Raw genomic sequence first — 27,120 nt, 5'->3', positions numbered from 1 at the left:
GTCACCTGAACATATGAGGAACGGTTTAATGCAACAACTTCCCTGTTTTCTATTTACTAGAAGTTAGACAGGGACATACATCTAAAAGAATAACTGCACTAAATCACAAGTATCATACAGTTATATTCCCTTGACAGATGCGTCTGTGGCCCAATAATAACGAATAATAATAATGATCTACTGACTTGACTTCACTAAACGTTTGGCAATCCCTTTTAAACTGCAGCACTGCTGCTCTTAATGGGGTCACGTGGGTCTTAGATTAATAACAAATGATTGACTTCGCTTTGCTCTGTGTCAAAACCAAGTCCCAGAGCGCCCCCTAGTGTGACTGAGACGTGACTCCAGCATCGGTGAGAGTGACGCGTGTTGTCCCATAACACCGCTGGTCGGGGAAGAAGACGGATACCTTCTCGACCTCTACGGTTAGATGTCTAACCTGCATAAACAAATCCTCTCCTGTCCTTCGGATAAGACTGACATCATCGCAGGAAGCAGAGAGGCCAAACAGTGATGGCCTCAGTTAAAAAAGATGACAGACTGACGAGTTCTCAGAGCTTCATGTGCGTCGGTTTCGCCGGGATTTTCAGTAAAGCCGTCACTTCGCCGTTAGAGGTGGTCAAAATTAAGAGTCAGGTGGGCACTTTTCACTGTAAGAGGGGTTTCTGGCAAAGTTTTCTCCTCGTCTACCAGAATGAGGGACTTCGAGCGTTTTGGAAAGGAAACCTCGCCTCTTGTCTGCGGTTGTTCCCTTACACCGCAATTCATCTCGCAACATACAAAAAGTAAGTAAAGTTGGATCTAAATGGGGTTGTCTCGAATTTTATCGACCTAAAGCATTTATGTTGTGGGTGTTTTTCTTCAATGTTTTGCTCAATGTTTATTTATGTCTATTTCTGCTGTTAGCCATCTTGGTCACCTGACGTCGACTCTCTAAGTTTGTGTGACGTAAAAAGAAACGAGTAGAGTGAGTTTAGTAGAATAATGAGCGATCACCGCGTTTATCTTTTTAATGGTTTGACACGATAAAATTACGTCAAAGGGTTCGTTTAAAAGATCTGTTTACTTTAATCGGCGCAGCTAAATATGTACTTCCGCTTCCTCCGTTCTGAGTCGCACCTTCTCGTTTCAACCAATCAGAAGGCTGTATTTGCTCAGTCGATATATAGAGTCACAACAGTAGCTGCTGCCCTGAGTTTTGTCTCACAGGTCTGTTGTCCTTGTCCTACTCCCAACAATCTGAACTGATTGAACTATTTTCGATAAATCTGCCAATTATTTGCTTGATTAATCGCTATAAGTTTGGTCTTTAAAATGACAGATAATTGTGACAAATTCATGAAGACACATTCAGTTGTCTTGATTTAACAGCAGCCCATATCCAAAGATATTCCGTTTACTATGACTAGAAGTAAAACATATCGAGTAAATAAGCACAGTAAGCAGCAGTCAGTATGTGGTATGCAGCCCCTCGCCCTTCGGTCACTGGTGCATGTCACATCAACGCATCCTGACTTGGCAAACCAAACGTAATGTAGAATGTACACCGTGTTCCAGGAAAATAAAGCCACTTCCTCTTTGACAGACACAGGCACACACACACACACACACACACACACACACACACACACACACATATATATATATATATATATATATATATATATATATATATATATATATATATATATATATATATATACAATTAGTAAATTAATTGGTACAGCAATTGTCAGAAAATCAATAAGCAGTTTTAATAATAAACAACTAAATGATGAAGCAATATAATCGTTGACACATAAAGAGATAAGGAAGATAATAGTTTGTTTCAACTTTAATTAAATTTAAATCAAACACAATAAAGCAGCAAATGCTCACATTTGAGAAGCTGGAACCAGGAAATGTTTGCTTCATAATTTATTTTGATTATTAATTGTTTGTAATGTACTTTTCTGAGTTCTGCTGATAGGACAATCAGGTTTAAAATATATGATAAAAACATTGATAACAGATTAAGCTTCAAAGACAGAAGCAGAATGAGTGCACTGAAACACCTCCATCTGTTAAATAAAGCCGGCAAGCTTCCCAAGACAAATGGCAGAACCATTCACTTTCTAATCAATGCAATCCAAACAATGAAGTGTCATTAATTTTGACTTTGTCTGTCCAGGATAGTCCACCTTCACATGGATGAACTGGGCTTTATATCTCAGTGGAGAGCCATATTTGCCGGTGGACTGGCTGGCTTTGCTGCTGCCATGATGACATACCCTCTGGAGGTGGCAGAAACGAGGCTCATCGCTCAAAGCTGCAGACAGCCCACCTACATCGGTGTAGTTCACACCCTTTCAAAGATCTACGGGAATGAAGGGCTGCCTGCTCTCTACAGGGGCTTTTCTCTCACTTTGTTGGGTGTGTTTGCACATTCACAGCATGTAGTTCTGGTGGTCCAGAATATTGAATAGCTACTCTTTATTGAAGGCATTCCTCTTCCTCCATTTGAAGAGTTGTCTACAGTCTAGACATCATTTGAACACACGTTTCATTGATGAGGATTTTTACTGTAACTTACAGCACATTTAATTTGTCTACAGGTGCATTTCCCTTTTCTATCGGTTGCTATGCAGTTTACATGAACTTGGACAAACTCTGGCAGGAGCCTCCTTTTCGCTTCACTCCCCTTCAGAACTTCATTAATGGCTGCCTCGCAGCGGGAGTTGCCCAAACCCTCTCCTACCCTTTTGAAACTGTAAAGCGGAAGATGCAGGTAATTTATCACCAGAACACTTCACTTCAATGTAGGTTATGTTTTTTAGGAGGACTGAAATGGACCAATTTAAAGTAAAATAAACATAAATAAATGGTATTAAAAAGGGAAATGTTCATTGATAAAATATGTAGATATCTCCCTACATGACTATTGGACTCTTTATTGATAATGCTGGACATAATTTAATAGATTAAATCAACGAATCCTCTTCAACTGTATTATCTATGACTCTTTATTAATTCGTATTTTATTATTATATACACCTAAAATAAATAAATAAATACAATTTATATTTAACTGTAAACAAAACAAGTTTACCGTATTTCAGGTCATGTATACTTGCCTGTGTTACAACATTCAGTCCACAAGGGGGCAGTCAGCGTGTACCTAAAATAAGTTCAGCCTTTCTTGGTCACTTAATGTTTTCAAACATGGAAAGTTTAAATTCTTAAATCCAAATAATCTTAGTAGTATGTTTAAAAAGAGCCTTGGTCACAGGATGACACATTGGTCTGCACCACTTTCCTGTGAAATGATGCTCGAGATATCTTCTGTATGTTGGAGGACACACAGGGAACAATAATACTACATCCGGTTTTATGATCCTATTATTAGCTACCACAGGGTTCAACAGCAGCTGGGAATGCGAATGTGTCCCGGGTCTGCAGAAGCTATAGATATGTTCTCTAAACATAGTCAGTCACTATCAGACAGCAGGCAAGGTGAGAGTAGTGTATGTCCAGTCCACTAAACTATCACAACAATGTCACCTGAACATTAAGAGCCACGTTACATAATGAGTTAACTTGAGGATTCAGCTCTCTTCTATGGCTCAGAGTTGACCAATAAAAAGCAGAATAGATGATAAACAGCTGAGGATGTTTGCAGAAGCTACGTAGTGTTTCACTTCATGATTAGCTTAATGTTTCCTCTGCAAATGAAGCTGTTTGAACAGTCTAATACCCGTATGGCTGCGTGTCCCCTTAAGGACCTTGAAACTTCTAAAGCAGTGACCGTCGACTGGCGGCTCGCAGAAACAAAATGTGTTCTGCTATTTAGGATATCCAGCATTGTTTTGCTTCCTATATAGAAGCAACTCCTAAAACAAGTGAGATGGAAATAATTTTATTAGGAATATATTATATATATATATATATATATATATATATATATATATATATATATATATATATATATATATATATATATATATATATATATATAATCTGTCCCTTAAAGACATGTTGTGGGTGACCCCTGTTCTAAAGATATATTTATACTATGTCACACGACCGTCACCCTGTACAGTTGTCGACGTGGTACACGCACACGCACACTCACACGAGGCACGTGACTGAGTCTGGTGAGCTTTAATATACTGTTCACTTGCATGATTACATATCTCTCTCAAAGCTTCCGATACTGCTGACTGGCTTTGCTTCCGTCTCCTGTGTGACTAAAGTTCAACTGCCATAATTTACCCTCTAAAGGACAACGTTGTGTTTATTATATGCTCCTCTTGTCAATGTATTTAATTTTGTAATAGCGTTGCCAGTAGTAGATATAGTAGTCAATGCCCACAAAGTGACATGTATCAGAGTTAATCATAGAACGATCCAGTTATTTCCCTTTCATGCTGATATATATGTGCATATAACTTAATTAACATTCAATCTTCTCCCAAATTTGCAATAAATTCTATCCGTATAGTCATACGTCTCCTGACCTTTTGTGGTTATTACTTTACGGACATATAATGGCATTTGAATGATACACTGCTTTACATTTTCACTTTTATTCTTTTCTCAGGCGCAGAGTGCCCGTCTGCCCCATTTTGGTGGAGTCGACGTCCATTTCAGTGGAATGATTGACTGTTTCGTACAGGTTGTAAAAAGCAAAGGCATCCTCTCACTGTGGAATGGCCTTACGGCCAACACAATAAAGGTACCGTTTCACTCATATATATATATATATATATATCATTATTATTTATATCTCAGCCATATTGTACTCTCTATCAATCATATGGATCGAGCACTGGTCTACTTCATCTTGTGTTTGGAACTGAAATAACTGCACATGCTGAGGAACATGAGTGACTTCATGACGGGGAGGGAGGGGCCATTGTCAGCTGATGCCTACGCAAAGGGGAGAGTGAGGATGGGGGGGCATGGAAAGCAATGTTTGGTGTGTAAATCATACCATGAACATTACGAGCAAGGTGAGCAGAGTCTCTCTCTCTCCAGAACAGAATGCTCCACTCTCCTATTTCAGCTGCAAATGTCATGATAGTTGGATGCTGTTTAACAAACGTGAGTCCTTGTCATGAGCAGCTTTTCTTTCACCGAAAGGTCAACCTGAATGAAAATGAGTTTGCGCATTCAGCCCACTTTAGGTGATAATCTAACCAGACCACAACCTTCTGTGTGAATTCATGGCCAATTTCATCACACAAAGTGTTTGGCGCCCCACTGACAGACGCTCATCTCTGTCTCCTTCCCTCACAGATTGTTCCCTACTTTGGTCTTCTTTTCACCTGCTTCGAGATGTGTAAGCGGGTCTGCCTTTACCGCAACGGCTACATCGTCTCGCCCCTGAGCTACAAACTTGCACCGGGTGTCGACCAGAGCCTCGGGCCGTCTGAGCTGCAGGAGGCGAAGCGCTACTTGAAAAACCGGGGCTTCGAGTCCTCTCTCGGAAACCGCTGGTGAAACTTCAAATGAGAAGAGGTCTCACTGCTGACCACACGTGTACAGTTCAATTAGATACTTCAGAGAGGCTTATGTCTGTAATAATTGCATAACATTTCAGGCTTCATGTCTTCATAGAAGGTGCTAACAGTCAGCAGCAGTCTACCTCAGTCTAAACCTTTTTTGTTTGTTTATCTGACCATTATTGGTTCATCCACACATCATGGCTCTCTGTGACTGTTTTTAACGCAATATTATGTTTCTTAGGCATTGGCTATTTATTTTGGGGCTTATGTCAGTTACTGACATCAAATCGTGCTGTACTGTAGTTTGTCCAAATGTGTTGAAAATGCGTTTTCACTCTACTTCCGTCATAGTATCTTATCATATCTTTAATGTGCAATATATGTAAACATGTTGATGCTTCATGAGTTTGAGTAGGTTATAATTAAACATGTAAATGTGCTAACATGGACTGTGCTGGGAGAAATGCGTTTTAAAACATTAAACATTTCTCACTTTTACATTTGAAGTAAGTTCTTTTGTATGTTTTGGGATATTCTTTTAGATTTTCTGTCTCGTTTTTTTTTTCTTTTTCTGACGTGCTTCGGTGAATGACTCCATTTTGTCTTATATTTAAAATGCAGCTTCATGTATTCACTGCTGCAACTTGTTTCCAATGAATGTTCTTCTGATTAGTGATAATTTATGATCGGCAATGTTTCTGGTGAGATTTCAATAAGTCTGAATTGATAGTTTAGTTAGTTATTATGATTGAATCAGTCAGCTGAGTAAATCATGTCCTCCTCCACTGTAGGACACTAAGTGACAGCCAAAGGACATTAACAGCTGGGATGACCTTTACCCACCATTGCCTTCAGGCCTCAGCTGCTTCAAAATGACATTTGACTTTGAGCCAAATCTGATACAAAAAAACCTGAAAAAGACTTAACAGTTCTGATGATATGTGAGTAAATCAGAATATATATATATATACAATTTAAGATGATAAGCTAGTGAAACCTTTTTAAGAGTTCACTTTAATGACGAGAGAGCGCCACATCTGAAATAAAGGACATTGGTTGACCCCGCCCACCTGCCTCACAGCTGACCAATCAGACACAAGAGTCGGAAGTTCACGCTTTCTCTCGCGCTCAGTTTCCTTAAATCCCCTCTCTTCCAGATTGCAGTCGGCCATTTCAACTCCACCGGCAAACATCACCGACAAGCAGTAACGGGACGGTGTCTGAGTAACATCTGAAGATGAATGAGACCGCTCTTTCCTTCGCCAAGGACTTCTTGGCTGGTGGCATCGCCGCTGCCATCTCCAAAACAGCTGCAGCCCCCATTGAGAGAGTCAAGCTTCTTCTCCAAGTGAGTGTCGACGTACTTATTTCTCATGGCGCCGCAATTAGTCGCCGTCTGCTCGTGTGTGTGTGTGTGTGTGTGTGTGTGTGTGTGTGTGTTCACCACACATTGATTTGCAGCGCTTATGTGCTGCCATTTCTAAGGGGGTGGAGGGTGAAATGTAACGAGATGGCGCGGTGGTAAAAGACATGATTCCGAGATGCTGCACTGTCGAGAGTAGAAGCTGGAGTGTCGACGTTGTGAATCCGGGTATCTGTGTCGGAGATCGCTGCAGACAAAGATGAGGAATGAGCCGAACGGAGGCGCATCGGACCTGTTACGTAATGCACCGGCAAGCAGGCTGCTGGCTTACAGTGCGCTGCCAAGGCCTGGGCACCACGCAGCCAAGGTCACAGCAAGGTGCGCGCCATAGTGGAACTCCACTGCCGCACTGGGCCTGTGCTCAGCAGCAGCAGCAGCATGCAGGAGGGGCCAGGGAATTGTTGAATGGATGCCATCAGAGTTGTACTCGCACGTGGATGCAAATATGTCAAATGGGAGTCACGATAAGACAAGTTAGAGGGTCAGGTTAGAAGGTCATTCACACTAATGAAGAAATGCGTCGTCCTTTTTGTTATCTCTAATGCGCTGTTGTGTCTCTCCTCCCATCGCAGGTACAACATGCCAGCAAACAGATCACCGCTGACATGCAGTACAAGGGCATCATTGACTGCATTGTGCGGATTCCCAAAGAGCAGGGCGTCCTCGCATTCTGGAGAGGAAATCTGGCCAATGTCATCCGCTACTTCCCCACTCAGGCCCTCAACTTTGCTTTCAAGGACAAGTACAAGAAGATTTTCCTCGACGGGGTGGACAAGCACAAGCAGTTCTGGAGATACTTTGCAGGTAACCTGGCGTCTGGTGGTGCTGCCGGAGCCACGTCCCTCTGTTTCGTCTACCCCCTCGACTTCGCCAGAACACGTCTGGGTGCTGATGTCGGCAAAACCGGACAGGGGCGTGAGTTCAAAGGCCTGGCGGACTGCTTGGTGAAAATCTCCAAGTCTGATGGCATCAAGGGTCTGTACCAGGGCTTCAGCGTGTCAGTACAGGGCATTATCATCTACAGAGCTGCTTACTTTGGTGTCTATGACACAGCGAAGGGTGAGTTTTCATCGAAAAGCTTTGCAAAGCGTCATGTGTCTCTCTGTGCCTGGCCTTTTGAGACTTTTAGTTCCCCTTCCTGATTGACGTTTCTCTTGCAGGCATGCTCCCAGACCCCAAGAACACACCCATTGTCGTCAGCTGGATGATCGCTCAGTCTGTGACAGCGGTCGCTGGTCTTGTCTCCTATCCCTTCGACACCGTTCGTCGTCGTATGATGATGCAGTCTGGACGCAAAGGAGGTAATAAATGAAACATAGAAAGTACAACTTCTGTTGCTGTGTTGGTAGAATAAACACGTGACGTCTTTTGTAATTCTGTATTCCTCCTCAGCCGACATCATGTACACCGGCACCATTGACTGCTGGAAGAAGATCGCACGTGACGAGGGCTCCAAGGCTTTCTTCAAGGGGGCCTTGTCCAACGTGCTCCGAGGCATGGGAGGAGCCTTCGTGCTTGTCTTGTATGATGAGCTTAAGAAAGTCATGTAAACGGTTTTTGTATGTCCACTGTTCATGTTGTGAAGTTTAACTGTAACATATCTTGTACATTTGGAAGGACCTAAATGCCAAACTATATTTATAGGGACCAACTAGTATGTTCTACTAGTTGAACTGGGGGAATCTGTTTTGCGCTCTTCTCTTGGCCCCATGCTTTTTCTTTTCTTTTATCTCACCAGAATGTCATTCCCTCAACACAGGAACTTTGCCTAGAAAAAGAAAAATAAACGCAACCTACCGAATGAATCTCCTGCCTGGTTTTGTGACAGTGTCATGTCTGAAGGGTAACAGTAGTGACTGCTCCGTTGTGTTGCTTCAGGAAGCCGTTTGAATGCCTGCTGTGTGAATCATAAGCGTGGAGTTGCAGAGGTCTCTCAGGTTGAAATCAGCTGAGAGTCAACCTGACAATATTTCATCCAGCGCATGCTTGCAGAAAAAATATTTGTCCAGTCTTATTTTACATATTTTGTTCAGCAGAATATTTACACAAGGGACTGAAAAGCAACCAGGATTACCTGTCGTGAGGTGGATTAATGCAACCTTCTAAATATACTTCTTTTTTTTATCCCCTGTCTAGTCTCTTCTGACTAACTGGTCTGACCTGAGGACTTTACCCTTGAGCTGTTGGACCATTCACCACTGACACCTGTTCCAGTGATATATTATCCTGGTCATGTGTTCTATAGATTTGTTAACTAAAGTGCATTTAAAAACTCAATTCTAGCTATGTATTACAGGAAAGGGGCACCTAGACAGATTCTAGGATAGTGTTGGAGAGTATTTTTAGGCTTGCCACACATTGAATTCCTCCTGATACATGATCTTGTCGTCTGTAAAGAAGCAGGACATTGTGTACTTCTTGGTGTCTAAACAACGTGTGTACTTGTCATTCAAATTGTTATGAATGTGGGACAGTTGTATCATTACGACTCCACATAAATTGTTTCCTCTATTTGACATCTCAAGTGTCTGCAACGGGACACATTATCTCACTAACATTCTGTCACTTTGTGACACTTAGCAGTCTTTATGCCATTATAATTCACCATTTACAGAGCTGCTTCCCCCTCAAAGTATTATCTATCAATTTTGGGATGATTAAAAAATGCGCCGTTTCAATTATGAAGCTATCAGACATTCGTGGTCTGACATTCTTATCAGCAGACTTGAAAGATGGCAGTAGGGTTTTGTGTCTGCTGCCGGCTTTTAACTTCACAAAAAGAAAATTGAGTGTTCAGTCACTGCATTCATAATTACTTTTATTGAAAGTGTGGCTATATAAATGGAGTTTATAGAAATAAGTTATATTGGGCCTAAAAATATTAGACCAATTGAACCATTATTCAACTCTTGCAGTTCATCAGAGGTTTAATTCTGTCTTGTATTTTTCCCACACGACTCTTCACTTATGAATCAAAGGAAATGTCCAAAAGCATTATGACAATACAAATTAATCTTTCTCTCTGTATTTGTGATATTTGATTAGATTTACTCAAGAGTAAAATGGCAGAAACTCTCATACATTGAGATGAACGTGGTCCTGTGAACTTTAAAAGCACCCGGCTATCTAAGTATTTTGTAGACACAATATCTGTCTTGGACACTCGACTCAGACTGATCTTAAATCGAGGACATAGCTTAATTTTAGCAACACTATCAGATTACTTGATTTACGCAGCTGAGCGTAACATAATCTCCTTTCAGTGATTCAGAAAGTCTTGGGCGTAACTAACCCAGGGAAATGAGTTGTAATACTGTTTTGACCTCTCCATCACCAAAAGGCTCTCAGCAGGTAGCCTCCTTCTACAGCTGCTCCATTACAACTTCAACAAGGATTAGTGAGAAGGGATCACAGCCATTTACACACTGTCTGTCTGTGTGGCTTTAGATACGCCCGAGCCTCCTCGAGGTCAAGTCAGGGACACAACTGTCGTCTCTTCCGGTCAGGGAGAGTTTAATTCCCAAATTAACATGGTGAAAAATATTCTGATTAATAAAGCCATTAAAGTAAACATTTAAGCTTGAGATTCATCGGTACAGATACTGATATCGGTCCAATTCTGACTCAAATAGATGGATCGGGTATTGATGATAATAGACTGATTTTGTATTTGATACCATTATTTTAATAAATGACAATTCAGTAGGCAACATTTATCAATGTAGTTGTTACATTTTGTTTAAGTCAAGTCTGATGTCTTAAACACTAGTATCGCATCTGTATCTGCCGATACCCAAATGCCAGGTAACAGTATGGATACTAAACAAATCTGAATGGTGCATCCAGTTTAAGCCCTTCTGCTGCCAATATTATAGTGCATTTAAATTAAATACAGTATAAAGTACATACCATTTTATATGTATAGTATTTGAGTAAATGTACTGTCTTTACATACTGACAAATACTGATACTTAAAGTATCAAATGTAAAACAAATATTTGTATTTTTATAAATCTATAAAACAAATCTAGTTATGTTATGCAAAATGCAACAATAATTTCCAAAAAATCTAGTAAGTTAATAATACTAAAGCATATTGTACATGAGTAGAGTATCGGACTTGAATAAAAGTACTTATGTAATCAACCACTGAAAAGGGGCTTGATAGTCAGTGTGTGTATCCACGTGGAGGTCTATGTATCAGTGGAGCTTCAGCCCTTCACATTAAAAGCCTTCTGTCAGGCCGACTGTTGCGTAATTTCAACTGTTGAATGAAATACGTCATAAATCCACCGGGTCATGACCTCAGTGATTTCCTCTCACGTGGAATAAACACAGTTATATGACTTATCCGTGTAGTTAAAAGGGAGTAGGATTTTTAAATGTCACGCAGTAACATGAAGCCTTTTATAGCTTAAGTGTTTTTTAAATATTACATAGAGCTGTATTAGTATACAAGCCGTTCTGCTCAATAGTTTAACTCATAATGTTGAGAGAGCATCGTATTATTTAATACCACTAAAGCCTTGTCTTCAGCTTCAAGTGTTTCGCCTCATGCATGAATGCAATATCTAGCAATTATTGAACTATTTCTCACGTGTGTTTACTGTCACTCTTATTGTGTATTTTCCTTGTAAAAATCCCACAACAGTTCTCGCTGATTGGTTCCTTGTCTGTTGTTTAGTTGAAGAGCAGTATGAGCGCCACCTTGTGGCATTTGTATGTCTACTTCTACTTTAAATCAGAATCAGAATCCGACATCGCAAGTAGGTTTTCACATACAATGAATTTACCATAGTGTTTTGGTGCATAACATATAAATGTATAGTAAGAAAAAACAACAATATAAATAAAAAAGTACGAGAATCATGAATAGAAAAAAGAAATACAATAAAAACATGTAGAATAGCTGTAGATAGATAGCTAGATAGACGTGATCACTTTAACCTCTAGATGGCATCCTGTCATAATCAACAACAGGCACGCGGGCATTTCCTTCAGCCAATCACAGCGCCGCTATGATCGGGTTAATAAAGTTGGCTCTTCTCCGCGGCGTCAGTTCGTGTTCCGAGGAAGCAGCGGCGTTTCCCTCGGCGCTAAAGATGTAGATGAACAACCCGCTCCGGCTATGTGCAACACACATCAGCTCAACGTGAGATAGGCGAGCGGAAAGAGCCTCCTGGAGGAAAAGAAGATGTCTCTGTGGCGCATCTCCATCGCCATAACGCTCGGCTTGCTGTGGTATTTTGCAGACTGCAGCCACACACTGACACAGTACTTTATATGTTTACTCTTTTGTTTTTCTACCCCACTGCTATTCGTTACCGGTGGACGAGAGAGCAGCACTCAAACTGATGAAGAGACGAAGGAAAATCCACTCCGGGTATTAAATACATTTAGTTGTTGCTTTGTCTTTTATCGCAGGAAATGGTTTTCTTATACGAGCGTTGTAGCCAAACTGAGTTAAATGTTAGATTATGTGAGTGTAAAGTGCATTATTAGATCATATGATGCCACTTTAAACAACATTGTGTTTACATAAATGAGATGAAGTCTTTTAATTAATGTAATAATAATACTATGTCAATTTAGGATGCCTTGAAATAACTTGTTTTCCCAGTTTTCAGGACTTGTTACACATAGAGCGGTGAGATCAATACAACTACTCTAATATTGAATTATTCTTATTTGTAGCCGGAGGTGCTTTTTTTCTGGACTGAGGCCTGAAGAACTTGTTTTCACACATCTCATAGCCCTCTGTCACCCAGAGTTCAGCACTTACGGATGCTGAAGTTTTCTCAGTGCTCTGAATGTCATTGATTCTTGGCATGTGGCTCAATAGTTTTGTGTTTTCCAGGAAACAGTCGAGGGAGACGTGACAGATGGAGAAAGCAGCCAGCAGGCTGAACCACTGGAGTCTCAGTATCCACATGTAAAGACGTCTCTCCAACAAGGTGAGGCATGTCTCACACAGCAGAAGAAAATGTGTTTAGGTGGCATGAACACATCTGACTTTACAGTTCAGAAATGCACGTGAGATGCGAGCGAATGTTGAAAACAAAACAAAAATCAAGGTTCTGCTTTTGACTCGAGGGTGTTTTGTCAGCCATTTTTTTACATCTGTTTTGACTTGACACATTTGAAAAGGGCAGTTTTGCTTAGACACAGCTGCAGCTGGGTCTCATGTTACATGAGGTGAGGAGGAGCTTAACAGACAGGAAGAAGAGGATGAACAACCTCCCTCTCAATAGATGGGTTGGCTGAGATACAATAATATGGAAATAAGATAACTGGTAATCAGCAGTGTTAAGTTTCTGTTTGTGTGCAGTGTTAAGCTTTAATATTGGCATCACAGCTCTGAGCTCAGTTTCCTTGGCCTTAAACATGTATTTCATGTTTTGACTCAAGTCAGACCTTGAAAAACATTGAAACACTGTGGAATTGAGAAAGCAAGATAATCTTTTTGCAATCATTTTCATTTTTCCAGTTCCCTGTATTCCTTCTTTTTTCTTTACACCTTCCTTTTTAAACTGTCCTTACCTCACACACGATGACCCTTTTTCCAGCACAAACTTGATCGGAGTCTTTCTTCTGATTTTGTCAATTGAACAAAGTATAAAGCTTGATTGTTGCACTATTTTTACACACACATATCGTATATAAAATGTCTATTTACATGTAGAGTGCTTGTTTTTTTGCTCTGCTCATTGAAAGTCAATGTGTGCTTCTAAATAATTGAGAAAATGAATAATTCATAGTTTTTAATAAAATCTCATGGTCTACAGACATCTCAGCTTTTCTGAACATTAGATTTAAATAACATTATGTTGCTGTAAATAAAACATGCTTACAAAAGGCACCCGTCTACATCGCGTTCAGAGGGAAATCCTGTCATTTTCTTGCTGCGTTTTGAATTGATTTGTTTGGACAGGAACTCTGCGCCAAAGTGTGAAATAAAAACACAGTTTGAATTTCACTAAACAAGCTTCTAAGTCGCTCCCGAGTTTAATGTTCGGGAGGAGAGTGTAGGAGTTTGGTGTGAATGTGAATCTTCCTCTGTGACTGCTGTCCTCAGTGTTCGAGTGCGCCTACGCCCAGCTGGTCCGGCCTTGGTACGGCGTCCCCGAGCCACGCGAGCACCAGCCTCTGCACCAGGTGCTCGGCAGGGAGTTTGACTTCATAATCGACCGGATCATTGAGAGAGCCAAAGACTTTGATGTTCGCCAGGCGGTCGTGGGCTCCGTTCGTATTTTGACTCAGCACTTGCATAATGCGAAGCAATCTGACAGGTGAAAGTTTCTCTTAGAATTCAGGCAGCTTCAGTTACTCTTTGCACTCAGTTAAGTGTCTGAACTCCATAAATACCTGCATACATTTTATAACCTATAAATAATTGACCTTACCTTTTACAAGATCATACCCGCAGTGACAGCCTAATGGTTGTTTTTATGCTAAATGGTGTAACATATTTAGATTTAATGGTTGTCAGATAGTGGTGATAAACATTTATGATCCAGGATACTTATTATTATAATAATAACCTTGTTTGCTTTCCGTTTCAGAGAGCTCTTGTTCAGCTCCAGAGCAGAGGAGATCGCAGTTCTCCGAAGGTTTTCTGATGCTCTAGTACGTAACCTTTTCCCCGACTCTCTCAGGGGCCAAGAGGTCAACCGCTGCGTCTTAAATGAGATTATTGCTTTACAGGGTAAGAAAGCGTTTAATTCTCTTTCTGCAGGAATACACTCTTACAAAAGAGCTAAGCCGAACTCCTTTTACTAGTGTGAATCATACGTAATCCCTTTTTGTCAGTGGCATTGTAGAACTGCGGACATGAATGCTCGCAAACTTCCGCAGTGAATTTCCAGTTCCCTTTTAAGGTTTTTTCATTAGAAGCAGATAACGTGTCTTATCTCTGGGAGTCTTGCTGTACAGTAGGGTTTTTTTTAAATTATGCATGTGGCTCAGTTAAAATAAGTGATTTTTGACGGCTGTAGTCAAATCCTTATCTTCATAGTTTCATCTTCTCACTTAGAAGTGGCTCATTTCTAAATATATAGCGTTGCTCATACATGGATACATATTTGAGTGTTTTGCAGTAATTTGGAACAATTGGGAAAATTATAAAGGACTTTGCTTTCACTGTGAACTTGATAATATTGTGATGTATTGTACCACACAACACATTAGAAGTCATAAATGTTTCAAGGGGCCAAATTTATAGTAACATTTTGACATTTCGGGAAATAAGACAACTTTCTTTCTTGTATGAATTAAACAAATAAGTTACAACATGTAAATTAGAGCTTGTGGCAAATTAGCATAAATTGGAAAATGTTAAACTATCTTTTTAAAACTTTCCATTAAGGAATCTATTATCACTAACTGCAGCTGTTTTTAAGAAGACACTATATAATTATATATAACAGATCGTACACAAATACATATTCATTGAAACATTTTACGGATAACACAATAAAGTCAAAGGGTAACCATTGTGGTTCATGAACGTGGCTCATTACAATCTGTTAATATGGTTAAATGTGAATATTGTGCCTCCTGACTTCAGTGTGTTTACGTCATGATGAACAGAACTTGGGATGAGTGTGTTGGTGGTTTTTTTCAGGGCTGGGTCTGTTGGTGAGATGGCTGTCGGACCCCGACAACCTGAACCAGCTAGTGGTGAGCCAGCTGGACAGCGTGACCCCCAAAGGCTCTGTGGAGGAGCTCTGTGGATCAGACCCGGATCAAACCTCTCTGGCTTCACAGGAGGGCGAGGGCAGAGATGAGTGAGTGTCTGTCATCTTTTGCTCCCCGCCGGCTCCCCGTCGTTGCAGTGAGCCTCAAAGCAACGGCTGTGAGAGCCAACTCCTGTGTTTGGAAATTGGAGCTGACCTGGTTTTGTTTGATGGCTGTTTTTATGTTTATTGTATTTCTAGGAGCTTGGAGGGAGCAGGGATTTCAACCAGAACACGGATCAAAACCAAAAGAAAAGGTTCATTTTGGGATTTGAGTTGTTCTGATTAAAAGGCTGTTTGACACACTCTGAACCTGAAGTTACCTTGAAAACCTGGTTTTCAGCTTTGAGTGTGAAAACATTTCAGATTAAGATAATGGAGACATGAGAAACACAGACGGAGTAGTCTGTGGGTGTTGAGAGAACAGAGGCCTTGGCTTGCATAACGTCTTGTATGACAGTTTGATGAATAGCAATATGTTGTCTACTACGTGACATTATACTTTCCTTTCTCAGCCTGCCTTTCAGCACATAATTAATCCCCTGTGTCTTGTTTGTTTGTTACGGACAATTACACAAACACTCAAAGGAATGCCAAATCATTTCTGTTTTGTCTTCAATCATCTCTTATCTCTTTGTTTTAACAAACAACCCAACAGTAATAATCACTAAATAAGACTGAAATATACCATGATAATGAACCCTGAGATATTACAAATATGTATAAAATCTGTAATGATCATAAATTCTGAAAAAAACATTATTTGTCACGATCTGTAAGAATTATTTAAATCTGATGGGGCACATGTTGATTATTAGGCCATATTGGGCTACTGATTATAACATTACATGTGTGATTACTAATTATGCTTACAGTGCAGAAAGACAAATGCATGTTTGCAGTCAAGGTAAAATGCATTGCTATGCTCTCCATGTTCAGTACTCGGTATATCAGGCAAGGACATTGTGCTTCCTCAGTGCTGCTGTGCCATAAACAATAAAAAGGGGGTAAGAGAAAGTTGTGGAAATGTCTTATCATGTGGTTGTCATTTTCAGCTAACAAGTTGAAAGAAGGATGGTCTAAATTTGTGGACAAGGTGAAGTGTAAGAAGGACAAGAAGAAGAAGATGAAGAAGATGGAGCAGGAGCTGATGCTGAGGATCTTGGCGATCCCGGGAGACGTGTCCAACGAGGGCGATGTCAGCAGCAGGGAGAGCTCCGTTCACAGCCTGCAGGACTCTGACAGGGTGAGGCCGCTGCAACTGTAACGCAATGTGTTAAAGATGACAATTTGTGAAACGTGATGGATTCATTGTTGCTTTTTTGGCCAAACACCACAAGGAGGACAGTGATCTGGAAGACTACTTGACAAGCGTGCAAGAGGACATGATGGAATTCAAGCTTTCGTTTGAGATGTGGCGCGTTGGCCGCTGGGCTGTCAGCATCCCTCATGTGAGTTATAAATATCGCAGACAGTGGGGAATGTCCTGCAGGCTTGTTATCTGTCCGCTGAGGCTCTGTAAAAGCTTGTCCTTGGATGGTTTGTTAATATTTGAGCTGCAGTTTGAGCCGGAGTCGACTGTGTTGTAGGCCGACTGGGAGGCGGAACTAATCTTCACCATTCACCTGGAGGAGAAGGGGAGCCCTGAGAACCTCCAGTGGGACATCAGGAAGACCTACATGGATGTTATATACTTCCGCAACAGATGGCAGGTAAAAGGCAGATGGGAGGACATGCTTTGTGTTTTATTTTTTTGTTTTATATACAATGTTGCTTTTGAACTGATCCAAATCACATCTGATATACACTGGTCAGTTTATTAGGTACACCTAGTTCAGTCCTGTAATAAATCAGTAGTTTGTGATGCTGTTGAGTTGTATTGTGTGATACTTGTTTCTATTATTTTGTCCACCCCATTCATTTCAATGAGGGTGGGCTAAATAACAGAAATGCTATATAATGCAAACAGCTCACTCCAAAATGATGCTCAAGTTGAATAAGATCAGATTTAGATTCAACTTTATTGTCATTGCACAGAGTACAGGTACTGAGGCAACGAAATATCGGTTAGCATCTGACCGTCAGTGCAAAGAGAGCAGTATATTTACAAAAAAAAGTGCAATGCAGATATATGTATATACAGTAAAATTATGTAAACATTAAGGTGCAAGTGTGATGTGGGGATGATGGAGGGGGGGATGTCAACGAGTTGAGGGTGTTGACTGCTGAGGGGAAGAAACTGTTCCTGAGCCTGCTGGTCTGGAACGGAGCTTCCTGTAGCGCCTCCCAGAGGGAAGGAGGACAAGCAATCGTTGGCTGGGGTGTGTGGGGTTCCTGACGATGCTGCAAGCCCTCCGCAGGCAGCGCTTGAGGTGGATGGACTCAATGTCAGGGAGTGAAGTACCGGTGATGCGTTGGGCAGTTTTAACCACCCTCTGCAGTAGTTTGCGGTCTGAAGCAGAGCAGTTCCCATACCAAACTGTGATTCAGTTAGTAAGGATGCTCTCGATGGTACAGCGGTAGAAGTTTACCAGGATCTGAGGAGAAGACATGTATATCTTCTTCAGTCTCCTCAGGAAGAAGAGACGCTGGTGTGCCTTCTTGACCAGGGTTGAGGTGTTGAGGGTCCAAGAGAGGTCCTCAGAGATGTGGACACCCAGAAACCTGAAGCTGGAGACGCGCTCAATCTTCGTTCCGTTGATGCGGATGGGGGCGTGTGTGCAGCGTTTAGACTTTCTGAAGTCCACAATGATCTCCTTGGTCTTTCCGGTGTTGAGGGCCAGGTTGTTGTTGGCGCACCACAGCGCCAGTTGCCGGACCTCCTCCCTGTAGGCCGACTCATCGTTGTTATGGATGAGGCCCACCATCGTTGTGTCGTCTGCGAACTTGATGATGGTGTTTGAACCATGTGCAGTCGTGGGTGAATAGGGAGTAGAGGAGAGGACTCAGCCCATAGCTCTGTGGGATGCCAGTGCTTGGGGTGAGGGTAGAGGAAGTGTGATTACCTAACCTAACATACTGGGGTCTGTTCGTTAGGTAATCCAGTATCCAGCTGCAGAGGGAGGTGTTGATGTCAAGGTCACCTAGTTTGGTATTCAGTTTTGAGGGGATGATGGTGTTGAATGCTGAACTGAAATCGATGAACAGCATTATCACGTAAGTGTTTTTATTGTCGAGGTGGGAGAGGGCGGGGTGAAGCGCTGTGGAGATGGCGTCTTCTGTACACCGGTTCTGATGAATCGGAGGGGGTCGAGTGTGGGTAGTAAGCAGGTTTTGGTAACAGATGAGCCAAGGCGAAGCACTTCATGATGGGTGTAACTGCAACAGGGCGAAAGTCGTTAAGGCTCGCTGCAGTGGAGTGTTTTGGCACTGGCACGATTGAGGTGGTTTTAAAGCATGTTGGCACAACTGAATAAATATGTTTTTTTAAAGCTCAATAAAGGAGGATGTTTTTCAGGACTGTGGTATTAGACTCAGTTTCAGCTTAGTGTACTTAATAAACTCGCAACAGAGTGAGTAACAGGTTTGCTGTGTTGCAATACTGTGGACCAACCTAAAACGATTTGGTATTTATTTAAAGATTTTATGCAACATTGTGCTAAATTAGACTCTGTTGTTATTGGCTTTGCATTATCTGATTTGACCAGACTTCACTGTATTTTTGTAGTTGCAAGCAAGCAAATCAACCCATCACGATACACCAGGTAGAATATGCTAATATGTTGTCATTATAATTATTATCGAACATGTTCAGGGACTATTTACAGTCACAGCCTGGTGAACAGATTAGAGGAGAGTGAGTGTGGTGTGGTACTGAATGATGAGCAGTCAAAGTGTGTCCTCAGATCAAATGTGTACCAAGTCCACTGGTAATACTAGTCCCGTGCTAATAGGGCTTTAGGTGTAGTTTGCTTGGCTATTTTGATGTGTGATACATTTTAATGTATGTCCTTTTTTGAAAAAACAATAAATAAAGGAAAAGGAAGGTGTTTTTATTCATAAACTAGGTCAGAAACTCGTTGTGGTTTTCTGTCTATTCAGCATGAGCATTGTTGTGAAAACAACAATGCTCATTTCTTACGAAATTCAAGTCTGGAATTCAACTTGCACTCATATGGGATACAGTTAAAAACTTTAGCCAGATGTCAAAACTAGTGGGGACCAAGCACTGTTCAGTCTTGAGGTTTTCTTATCGTCATCTTTTTTCAGGACTCAACCAGCCTTCCCACTATTCTGGTGCTTGAGAAGTCCGAGGTCAACAGGGAGGTCAAAGAAGAAGCCAGAGTGTCAGTGGAGCACTTTCTGCAGGTGAAAGATACCAGAACATCTGAGATCTGTGGACAGATGAACACTTAAATTGTAACCTTCACGACTCAACATTTTGTTATTTTCTTTTCCAGGAATTAGTTTCTGATAATCTCATCGGCCTCACTCAACCGGTTTTCCAGTTCCTCTGCCCTCTTGACAAACTGCTGAATGAAGTGGAACATAGTGGAGGTGTGTGGGGTCTTCTGAGCGGCTTGGCTTACTTCCTGACTCCAGGTCAAGAGGAAGAGGAGGTAAAGGTTCACATATCTCTTCACTGCAACCTTTGCTTCTGTACATTAATTCCCATCGGTAATAGAAAGACTGTGCGTAACCAGTTAAATTGTTTTAATCTGTGAATGATATAAACGTTCACGTCTCATGGAACGATAACAAGTGAGACGCTCAGAGTGGAGTCTAGCTCTAAAAATAATGGATTCTACTCATAAAGGAGTTAAAAAAATCTAAAACATTTATCGTAGCATCAAATTGCAGTCTGACTATGGCACAGCTTTAATTTTTTCCGAAGTCGTTATGAATTCTCATGACGTTTTCCATCGAAAGTAAAACTGTTTCAGGAAAGTCATAGGATGGATTGTTTCACTATTCACCCGCAGCACCCCCCCCCCCCCCCCCCCCCTTTTCTTTTATGATAGACGTCCATATCTTTCAAACTCTGCATCACCCGTTCACACAGGCTTTCTGTTAAAAACATGAAGTTTCAAGCTGACGTCACTGTAATGCTCCTTGTAAATAGTACATTTACTTTATTTGCCTTTTTTCTTTTTATGTGCACCTTTTTAAAATCGTACTGAACCGACATGGATTAGTTCAGCCGCTGGTGTCTTCTGTAGCACAAAGGCAGCTGTCTCTGGGTCAGCTGTCACAACTTGATTCCTTTGTTTTCCTCTGCAGAGCTCCAGCCCTCAAACAGAAGCTCCTAAAGAAATCATAAAACCATCTCTACATCTGGAATCGACAGCTCTGCCTTTAGAAAACCCCGATGCCTTTACTGAGGAAGGCAGTGATGTTCACGGTGCTTCAATCCCAACTATTGTTATCTCCCAACATGGTTCTCCTTCAGAACCGCCTGAAGAAGCAGAAACTCCCTCTGCTGTTAACTCTGATTCTTCAAATGGAAACTGTTCCCAAGACAAAACGGAGGACTCTGATAATCCCTTAACCTCTCACATTAAAATGATTTTCAAAGGACTGACCCGATCAAGGTCACAAGAGTCTCTGGTCTCGACTAAGAACGCCAGTGATGAAGACCCACCAGATTCAGACTCTCACAACAGCCAGAATGGGAACTTGCAGGAGAGTACAGAAGGCCTGGCGCTGCTTAATTTCAGTGTATGTTTCAAGATGTCAGGTGGACACAAGACAAAAGGGAAGGACCAGGGCACTTCATCAAGAGGGGAGGACTCCCAGTGTCAGAAGAGTCAAGTCAACTGGGAGCAGCTGGAGGCGACCAAAGCCATTTTTGATCTGCTGAAAGAAATATCTGGTTCGTTCAAACTCTCGTTCACAACATTAATAGGTTGACGATCACACCAGTGTTTTTGTATTTTGTAGGTTGTTTTAAAGCATACAGCAGCTTTTTAGATAAATGTATGCATTTTTCTCGAAGACAGACAGTTGTTTTAGTTGATTTCAGCACTAAAAGAAAATCAACCTGTCGAGGCCTGACACTCGCCTCACTGGAAGGTAGGAAGAAACCGTTAACAGTCTAAACATTTGATAAGCTATAGATCATTAGTAGTCTTGTTAAACCAGTATTAATCCATATTTTTACTTACCATTTTTACTGACTGACTTACTTACACTGACTGACTTACTTACGCTGACGTTGACATTGGTATGTAAAACATATCTAACAGTGCCCAAATTGCAGAGAATTGTCAAGTCCATTTTATTTGCCTCTAAGGCAGAGAGCTTCATAGACATACAACACCCTCTATCTTAGAGGGGGGATTTGGATGAAGGGAAAACGCACCCAACTCTGCAGCTACAGAGCTTTGTGAGCTTGAACCTGCAAACTCATTGAAATGGTCCATTTGTTAGGATGTTATCAAAGATGAACCTAATACTTGGTCTGTCTTAACAGGGAACTCCATCCTCATCAACATATTTGATGCCATTTTGAAACCGGTTATGCCCATCTTGAAAAAGTGAGTTTGGTGCTGACTCCCAAACCCTTTACAGAGTTGTATAGGTCACCTGGATCCTTGTCTATAGGAGTGACTTATGGTTGTATTCTTCTCCAGAAAAGTGAACTCTTTCCTCAACAAGATGAACCCGACGGAGGTGCAGATGGCCGCTTTCATTGACAGCATGCGCGACAAACAGTGGCCAGATTTTCCACCAGCAGCTCCTCCTTCTTCTCCTCGCACTGACGAGCAGAAAAACGAGACGAGGGAAAGGGCGCACAACCTAATCAACGCCAGATGTGGGTGACGCCTCTCTGCACCGATGGGAAATACACACCTATTTCTGGCAGTTGCTAATCTATCTAAATTAATTTTCTCTGTAGATTCAAACTATCTTGTCCTGAAGAAGACAGACATGGAGACTGTTTTTAATCTTTTCCAGAACAGTAAAGAAAACAAAACACTGGTCTATGTGAGTGCTCAACATTTACTTTCTGTCACCATCCCTCGTTTATTGTATCTAATTGTCACGTTTTATTCAACATAATACACAAATCTTGTTCTAATCGTGTTGCTTTATCTTTCATAACAGATGCTCCTGTCATTCCTATTGAGGGAATTTCTCCCCCATGAGAATTCCCTAAATGTGACCAACTCCCCAAACTGATCTGTGAAGCCTTGCCTGTGTTTTTAATGGTACTTTCTCATGTTTTTTTTAGAATATCAAATTATTTATTAAACATCTTAACATGCCTTAAGATATGTGTGACCCTTTCTGTATCTCTTTCAAACATTCCTCTCTGTGATTTTTACCTCAAATGTACTGTGAACATTTTGGTGAATTTCATTTTATTTTGTATTATTGAACTTTAAGTGATTAACCCTGACTTAAAATGTGTATGGGAAATCAGAAACATAAACATGTGTGGGGGCCGGCTTTGTCTATTGCAAAGAGGAGAAAACTATATTTGATATTTACATTTTGGATTGCACCATTCACATCTTGATGTAAAAAAAACTAACATTTACATTTTCTAAAATCTTTTGTCACTTTCAGCACTTTTGTATGGTGTTTTGTTTTCTGAATTTGTTTAACTGAAAGTTTTATGTCGTAGAATATCCCACAATTACAATCACCTAACCTGTCAACGTGGACAGTACCAGTATCAAAGGAAACTGTAAATAACTTGAATGTATTTCAAATAAAATATTTTAATAGTTTTTTTTCCCCGGTTACATTTCTGCCATCATGTATTTAAGTTAAGACTGATTAATTTGTTGTTAATGCCAGCAGCTTATTTTCTTTGAACAATATTGGAGTAAAAGACAATTCAGCCGAGGAAAACAAGTTAATCTATAAGAGAAATCCCAGCAGTAAGTGTATTACAATAATGACTTTAATATATTACTAATGTTATGATAATATGCATTTGTTTCTACTGGATTAAGATACAATCAAATACATTTTCAGAAAAAAAATATATATATATATTAGAAATGCTGTCGGCTTTGCTCTCCGTTGAAAAACAATTTAGCCAACATGTTCAGTCATGTTTCTATCCCCCTGGATGGAAATACGGTCTCAAATGCTCATGATTTTTCATTATGTACAATTAATAACAGGATTATTCTGCTCCAGGTCACAGGAGATTATCAAAAAGGACAAACTCATGATTAAAATGTTGACATGCAGGTGACCTCATGTCAACGACTGTGCTTTATAGACCTCTTGCCAGACTTCAGCCTACGCATTCATTTTGGTTGTCTAAACATTGTTCAAACTCGTAAACAGAAAAGCTCAACACAAGGTCCTTCAACACCTCGACCCTGTTAAAGAAGGCATACCAGCGTCTCTTCTTCCCTAGGAGACTGAAGAAGATCCACATGTCTCCTGAGATCCTGGGGAACTTTCACCGCTGCACCATCGAGAGCATCCTATTAACCCCCCATCTCCCCTTTATCATCGCCAACCTCTCCCCACACCCTCCCCCAATCACACTCGCACCTTAATGTCTACATATAGACACTTGCACCTTTAACTTGAATGTTTACACATTTACTGTTTATTTCTATTTACACATACCCACTGTATATTCTATCTGCATTGCACTTTTTTTAATATAGTGCTTTTTTTGCACTGCTCTGGTCAGATGATAACCTACATTTCATTGTCTCAGTACCTGTACTCTGTGCAATGACCATAATGTTGAATCTGAATCTGAATCTTTTGGTGCCTATTCGGGTGACCCTTGACTTTACTGGTGAAGATCACGTGATGTGATTAGAGTCCCAGAATAGCTACTTAAAGGACGTCTTCCCACTAAACACAATAGTGGGTGAAAACAGCAGTTGGTGACTGAGATTTTTATTGCATGCAACTGAACCTGTGTAAGTTTAGTGTTGGACAGCAAAGTGAATCACAGTGATTACAAATCAGAACATTTTTCTATATATAAACAACAGTTAGACCAAAGTTAAAAATGGGTGGGCCATGTCAGTTTATTTACAGTTTATTTCTGGTTCAATTAAATTAAATTCAGTTTGTTTTGTACACAACATCCCTGTCCCAGGACCCCTCACATCGTATCAGGAAAAACTCCCCAAAAAATCTGAAAAAACCCATCCCCCAGCAGCCTATAGGCCTATAGCAGCATATCTAAGGGCTGGACCAGGGCAAACCTGAGACAGCCCTAACTATAAGCGCTATTAAAGAGGAAAGTCTTAAGTCTACTCTTAAATGTGGTGACTGTGTCTGCACCCCAGACTGAAAGTGGAAGCTGGTTCAATAAAAGAGGAGCTTGATAACTGAATGCCGTGCAAGGAATAATTTATAGGTCCTTTGGGTGAAATATATGTGAATTACATAAACAGATAGGAAGTAAACAGTAAACTCAAGCTGTTGCTTAGCAATGCGATTCCCTTGAAGTTAGTAAGAAGAAAACTGTATTTGTAAAAGTATAAGCAGAGCTGTCAAATAAATCCCTCCAGACAAGAAGAAGCAGAAGTTGACTATCACCAGTGAAAAGGAAAACCATAGGAACCATAGGAAGTGCTGCACAGTAAATATCAAACATACACAGAGGAGCTAAAGTGAAAAGAGTAGAATAATAAACAACAACGATACCAAATAGGTCAGACTGAATTTGGGGAAAATGTATATAAAAGTATATAGTATTTTGATGTTAAGGTTCAGTCATAGTCTTGGGTATCAATATGTATCAGTTTAATAGTAGGCCGGTTGAGTCTACCATGTATGAAGAGTTGGAACCAGCTGATATATAATAGCTGTGATAGTGCCCTGAAAGGTCTCAGAGGAATGGAAGATTGGAAACATGGGTAAAATATAAATGGAAGAAATACAATTTTGAAGAACTCCATTTACACAAACATTGTCATGACACCTGAGCTACAACGGAAGACTCCAGAGCAGCTACTGAATCGTGTCAAAAATAAATACTGCCATAGTCATCTATAAACCGCCAGCTGAAATGTCCTTGAGCAACACCTCAACCAGAGGTTGATGCTGCAGCTGCTCCTCCGCGCCGACAGGGGGCAGCGTTGTAATCAACAGCAGCAACCAGCCCGCTGCGTTTAGCAATCCAACATGTCTGCGCCCTGTCGGATGCTGCTAACGGCGTGAAGGTGCAGGACAAGTCTCAGGTGAGACAATACGAAGGTTTATTTCGTTTTTTTAAAGAGTTGTACTATTTCCTCTTTTACGCGTTGTAAAGGTTTTAATCGGTATGTGGGGACACAGAGGTAATGCAGGTCACGTGCTTCTCACTGTTCAATGTGACTGGACATAAAGTGTTGCAGCTGTGCGTCTCGCTTATTTCTAAGGCAGTGTGTAGCTTATTAGTGGTATGACAGATGACAGATGAAAGATGTATCCATCTTATAATTGATCCTCGTCACGTAGTGTGGGTCCTCAACGTAACGAGTTTTTAAAGAGTCGTTCATGGTGTTCAGACTTCACCTGGAAGCAAAGTCAAACTCATTCATGAGGACATTACGATGAGCCAACGGGTGACATGAACAGTTTGGGTTATTTATTGTGCCATTTGTGTTTTTGTTTGAGAGTAAGGCTCATTTGAGAAAAAAACTAAACATTTCGTTTACATGCAGGCATCGATGAGGATTTTTCAATATGTAATATTTGAGTCTGGTGACCTCATGTTTTCTGGCCACTGCAAATACAATCCGGTCGAAGCACAACCACAGTCTTGAAGATTCATATTACCGGATATTTTGAGTGTTAAACTCGTATGAAACATTCCCTAAGAAACCTTTACTTTAATTGTTACTAATGTATAATAATTGTTTAATGTCATAAAGAAGATCTTATGTTACATTGACAGTGAACTGGAGAGAAACAAAGTGTTCTCCATTTCTTAGATTTAACTGATGCGTTTGCTTGATGAGTTTACCATCGGTTTTCTTCTTCTTTCCTGTCAAAAGACTTATTAAACGTTTATTTTACTAACCAGACTCCTAATAGCCTTATTACTATCACATAACTGATGTCTCTTATTGGTTCCCAGAGTAATCAGGTTTCACAGCAGACATTAGACTTGACATAGCAGGGAGAGAACAGGTGGAACTGATCGTATTAACAATCGCTTTTGCAATTATTGCAATGAATGATTATAGTTATTGTGTTTGACATGTCGACACATCGGCTTCCCTGCAGAGACTCTGTGGCCTCCAGTTTAAGAACTACAGTGTAAACCACACAGTAAACTTTCTACTTGATTCCTGTAAGATTCGTGTTCAAAGCTCCGGGTCCCGTGGCCGCAGGAAATTCAGGATTCGAGTTAAAGTTTAACAATATTTAATGGCAAAGATAATACTCATGTAGCGTTCACGATCGTGGGGCCAGAAAGGAGGAACTCTCCACAGACGGAGTGCAGCTCCCAGGGAGCCACAGACCGGGGCTGTCTCGAGTCTCCAGACCAGTAGAACCATGTCCCCAGAACAAATGCTCGGCTATTAGTATGGTCATGCAAATGAATTCACACCTA

At 40.8% G+C, this 27,120-nt stretch overlaps 4 protein-coding genes across 4 annotated transcripts in view; all 4 read left to right on the top strand.

Moving 5' to 3' along the window:
• The first annotated feature begins 350 nt into the window (after nucleotides 1-350).
• On the top strand, nucleotides 351-5,984 carry slc25a43 (solute carrier family 25 member 43). Its single transcript, XM_034543427.1, has 5 exons — nucleotides 351-785; nucleotides 2,171-2,412; nucleotides 2,595-2,767; nucleotides 4,580-4,714; nucleotides 5,278-5,984. The coding sequence occupies exons 1-5, from the start codon at nucleotides 514-516 to the stop codon at nucleotides 5,479-5,481; spliced, it is 1,026 nt and encodes a 341-aa protein (XP_034399318.1). The 5' UTR covers nucleotides 351-513; the 3' UTR covers nucleotides 5,482-5,984.
• A 659-nt stretch (nucleotides 5,985-6,643) lies between these two features.
• slc25a5 (solute carrier family 25 member 5) lies at nucleotides 6,644-8,714 on the top strand. Its single transcript, XM_034543428.1, has 4 exons — nucleotides 6,644-6,834; nucleotides 7,482-7,968; nucleotides 8,070-8,210; nucleotides 8,302-8,714. Exons 1-4 carry the CDS (start codon nucleotides 6,724-6,726, stop codon nucleotides 8,457-8,459), a joined length of 897 nt encoding a protein of 298 aa, XP_034399319.1. The 5' UTR covers nucleotides 6,644-6,723; the 3' UTR covers nucleotides 8,460-8,714.
• A 3,239-nt stretch (nucleotides 8,715-11,953) lies between these two features.
• si:rp71-46j2.7 lies at nucleotides 11,954-23,269 on the top strand. Its single transcript, XM_034544230.1, has 16 exons — nucleotides 11,954-12,292; nucleotides 12,767-12,863; nucleotides 13,985-14,198; nucleotides 14,472-14,614; nucleotides 15,533-15,695; nucleotides 15,846-15,901; nucleotides 16,700-16,890; nucleotides 16,985-17,095; nucleotides 17,234-17,356; nucleotides 19,854-19,952; nucleotides 20,045-20,203; nucleotides 20,865-21,456; nucleotides 22,057-22,120; nucleotides 22,217-22,398; nucleotides 22,483-22,571; nucleotides 22,692-23,269. Exons 1-16 carry the CDS (start codon nucleotides 12,104-12,106, stop codon nucleotides 22,764-22,766), a joined length of 2,547 nt encoding a protein of 848 aa, XP_034400121.1. The 5' UTR covers nucleotides 11,954-12,103; the 3' UTR covers nucleotides 22,767-23,269.
• A 2,387-nt stretch (nucleotides 23,270-25,656) lies between these two features.
• mrpl11 (mitochondrial ribosomal protein L11) overlaps nucleotides 25,657-27,120 on the top strand; it is a 41,993-nt gene continuing 40,529 nt past the window's right edge. The window contains exon 1 of the mRNA XM_034544339.1: nucleotides 25,657-25,759. The gene's annotated coding sequence lies outside the window, so the exon portion shown is untranslated. The remainder of the gene's footprint in view (nucleotides 25,760-27,120) is intronic.

This window comes from Cyclopterus lumpus, chromosome 10, assembly GCF_009769545.1.
Source record: "Cyclopterus lumpus isolate fCycLum1 chromosome 10, fCycLum1.pri, whole genome shotgun sequence".
In the NCBI taxonomy this organism is placed as follows: domain Eukaryota; kingdom Metazoa; phylum Chordata; class Actinopteri; order Perciformes; family Cyclopteridae; genus Cyclopterus; species Cyclopterus lumpus.
The sequence above is the reverse complement of the archived record's forward strand: the minus strand, read 5'-3'. Positions and strand labels throughout refer to the sequence as shown.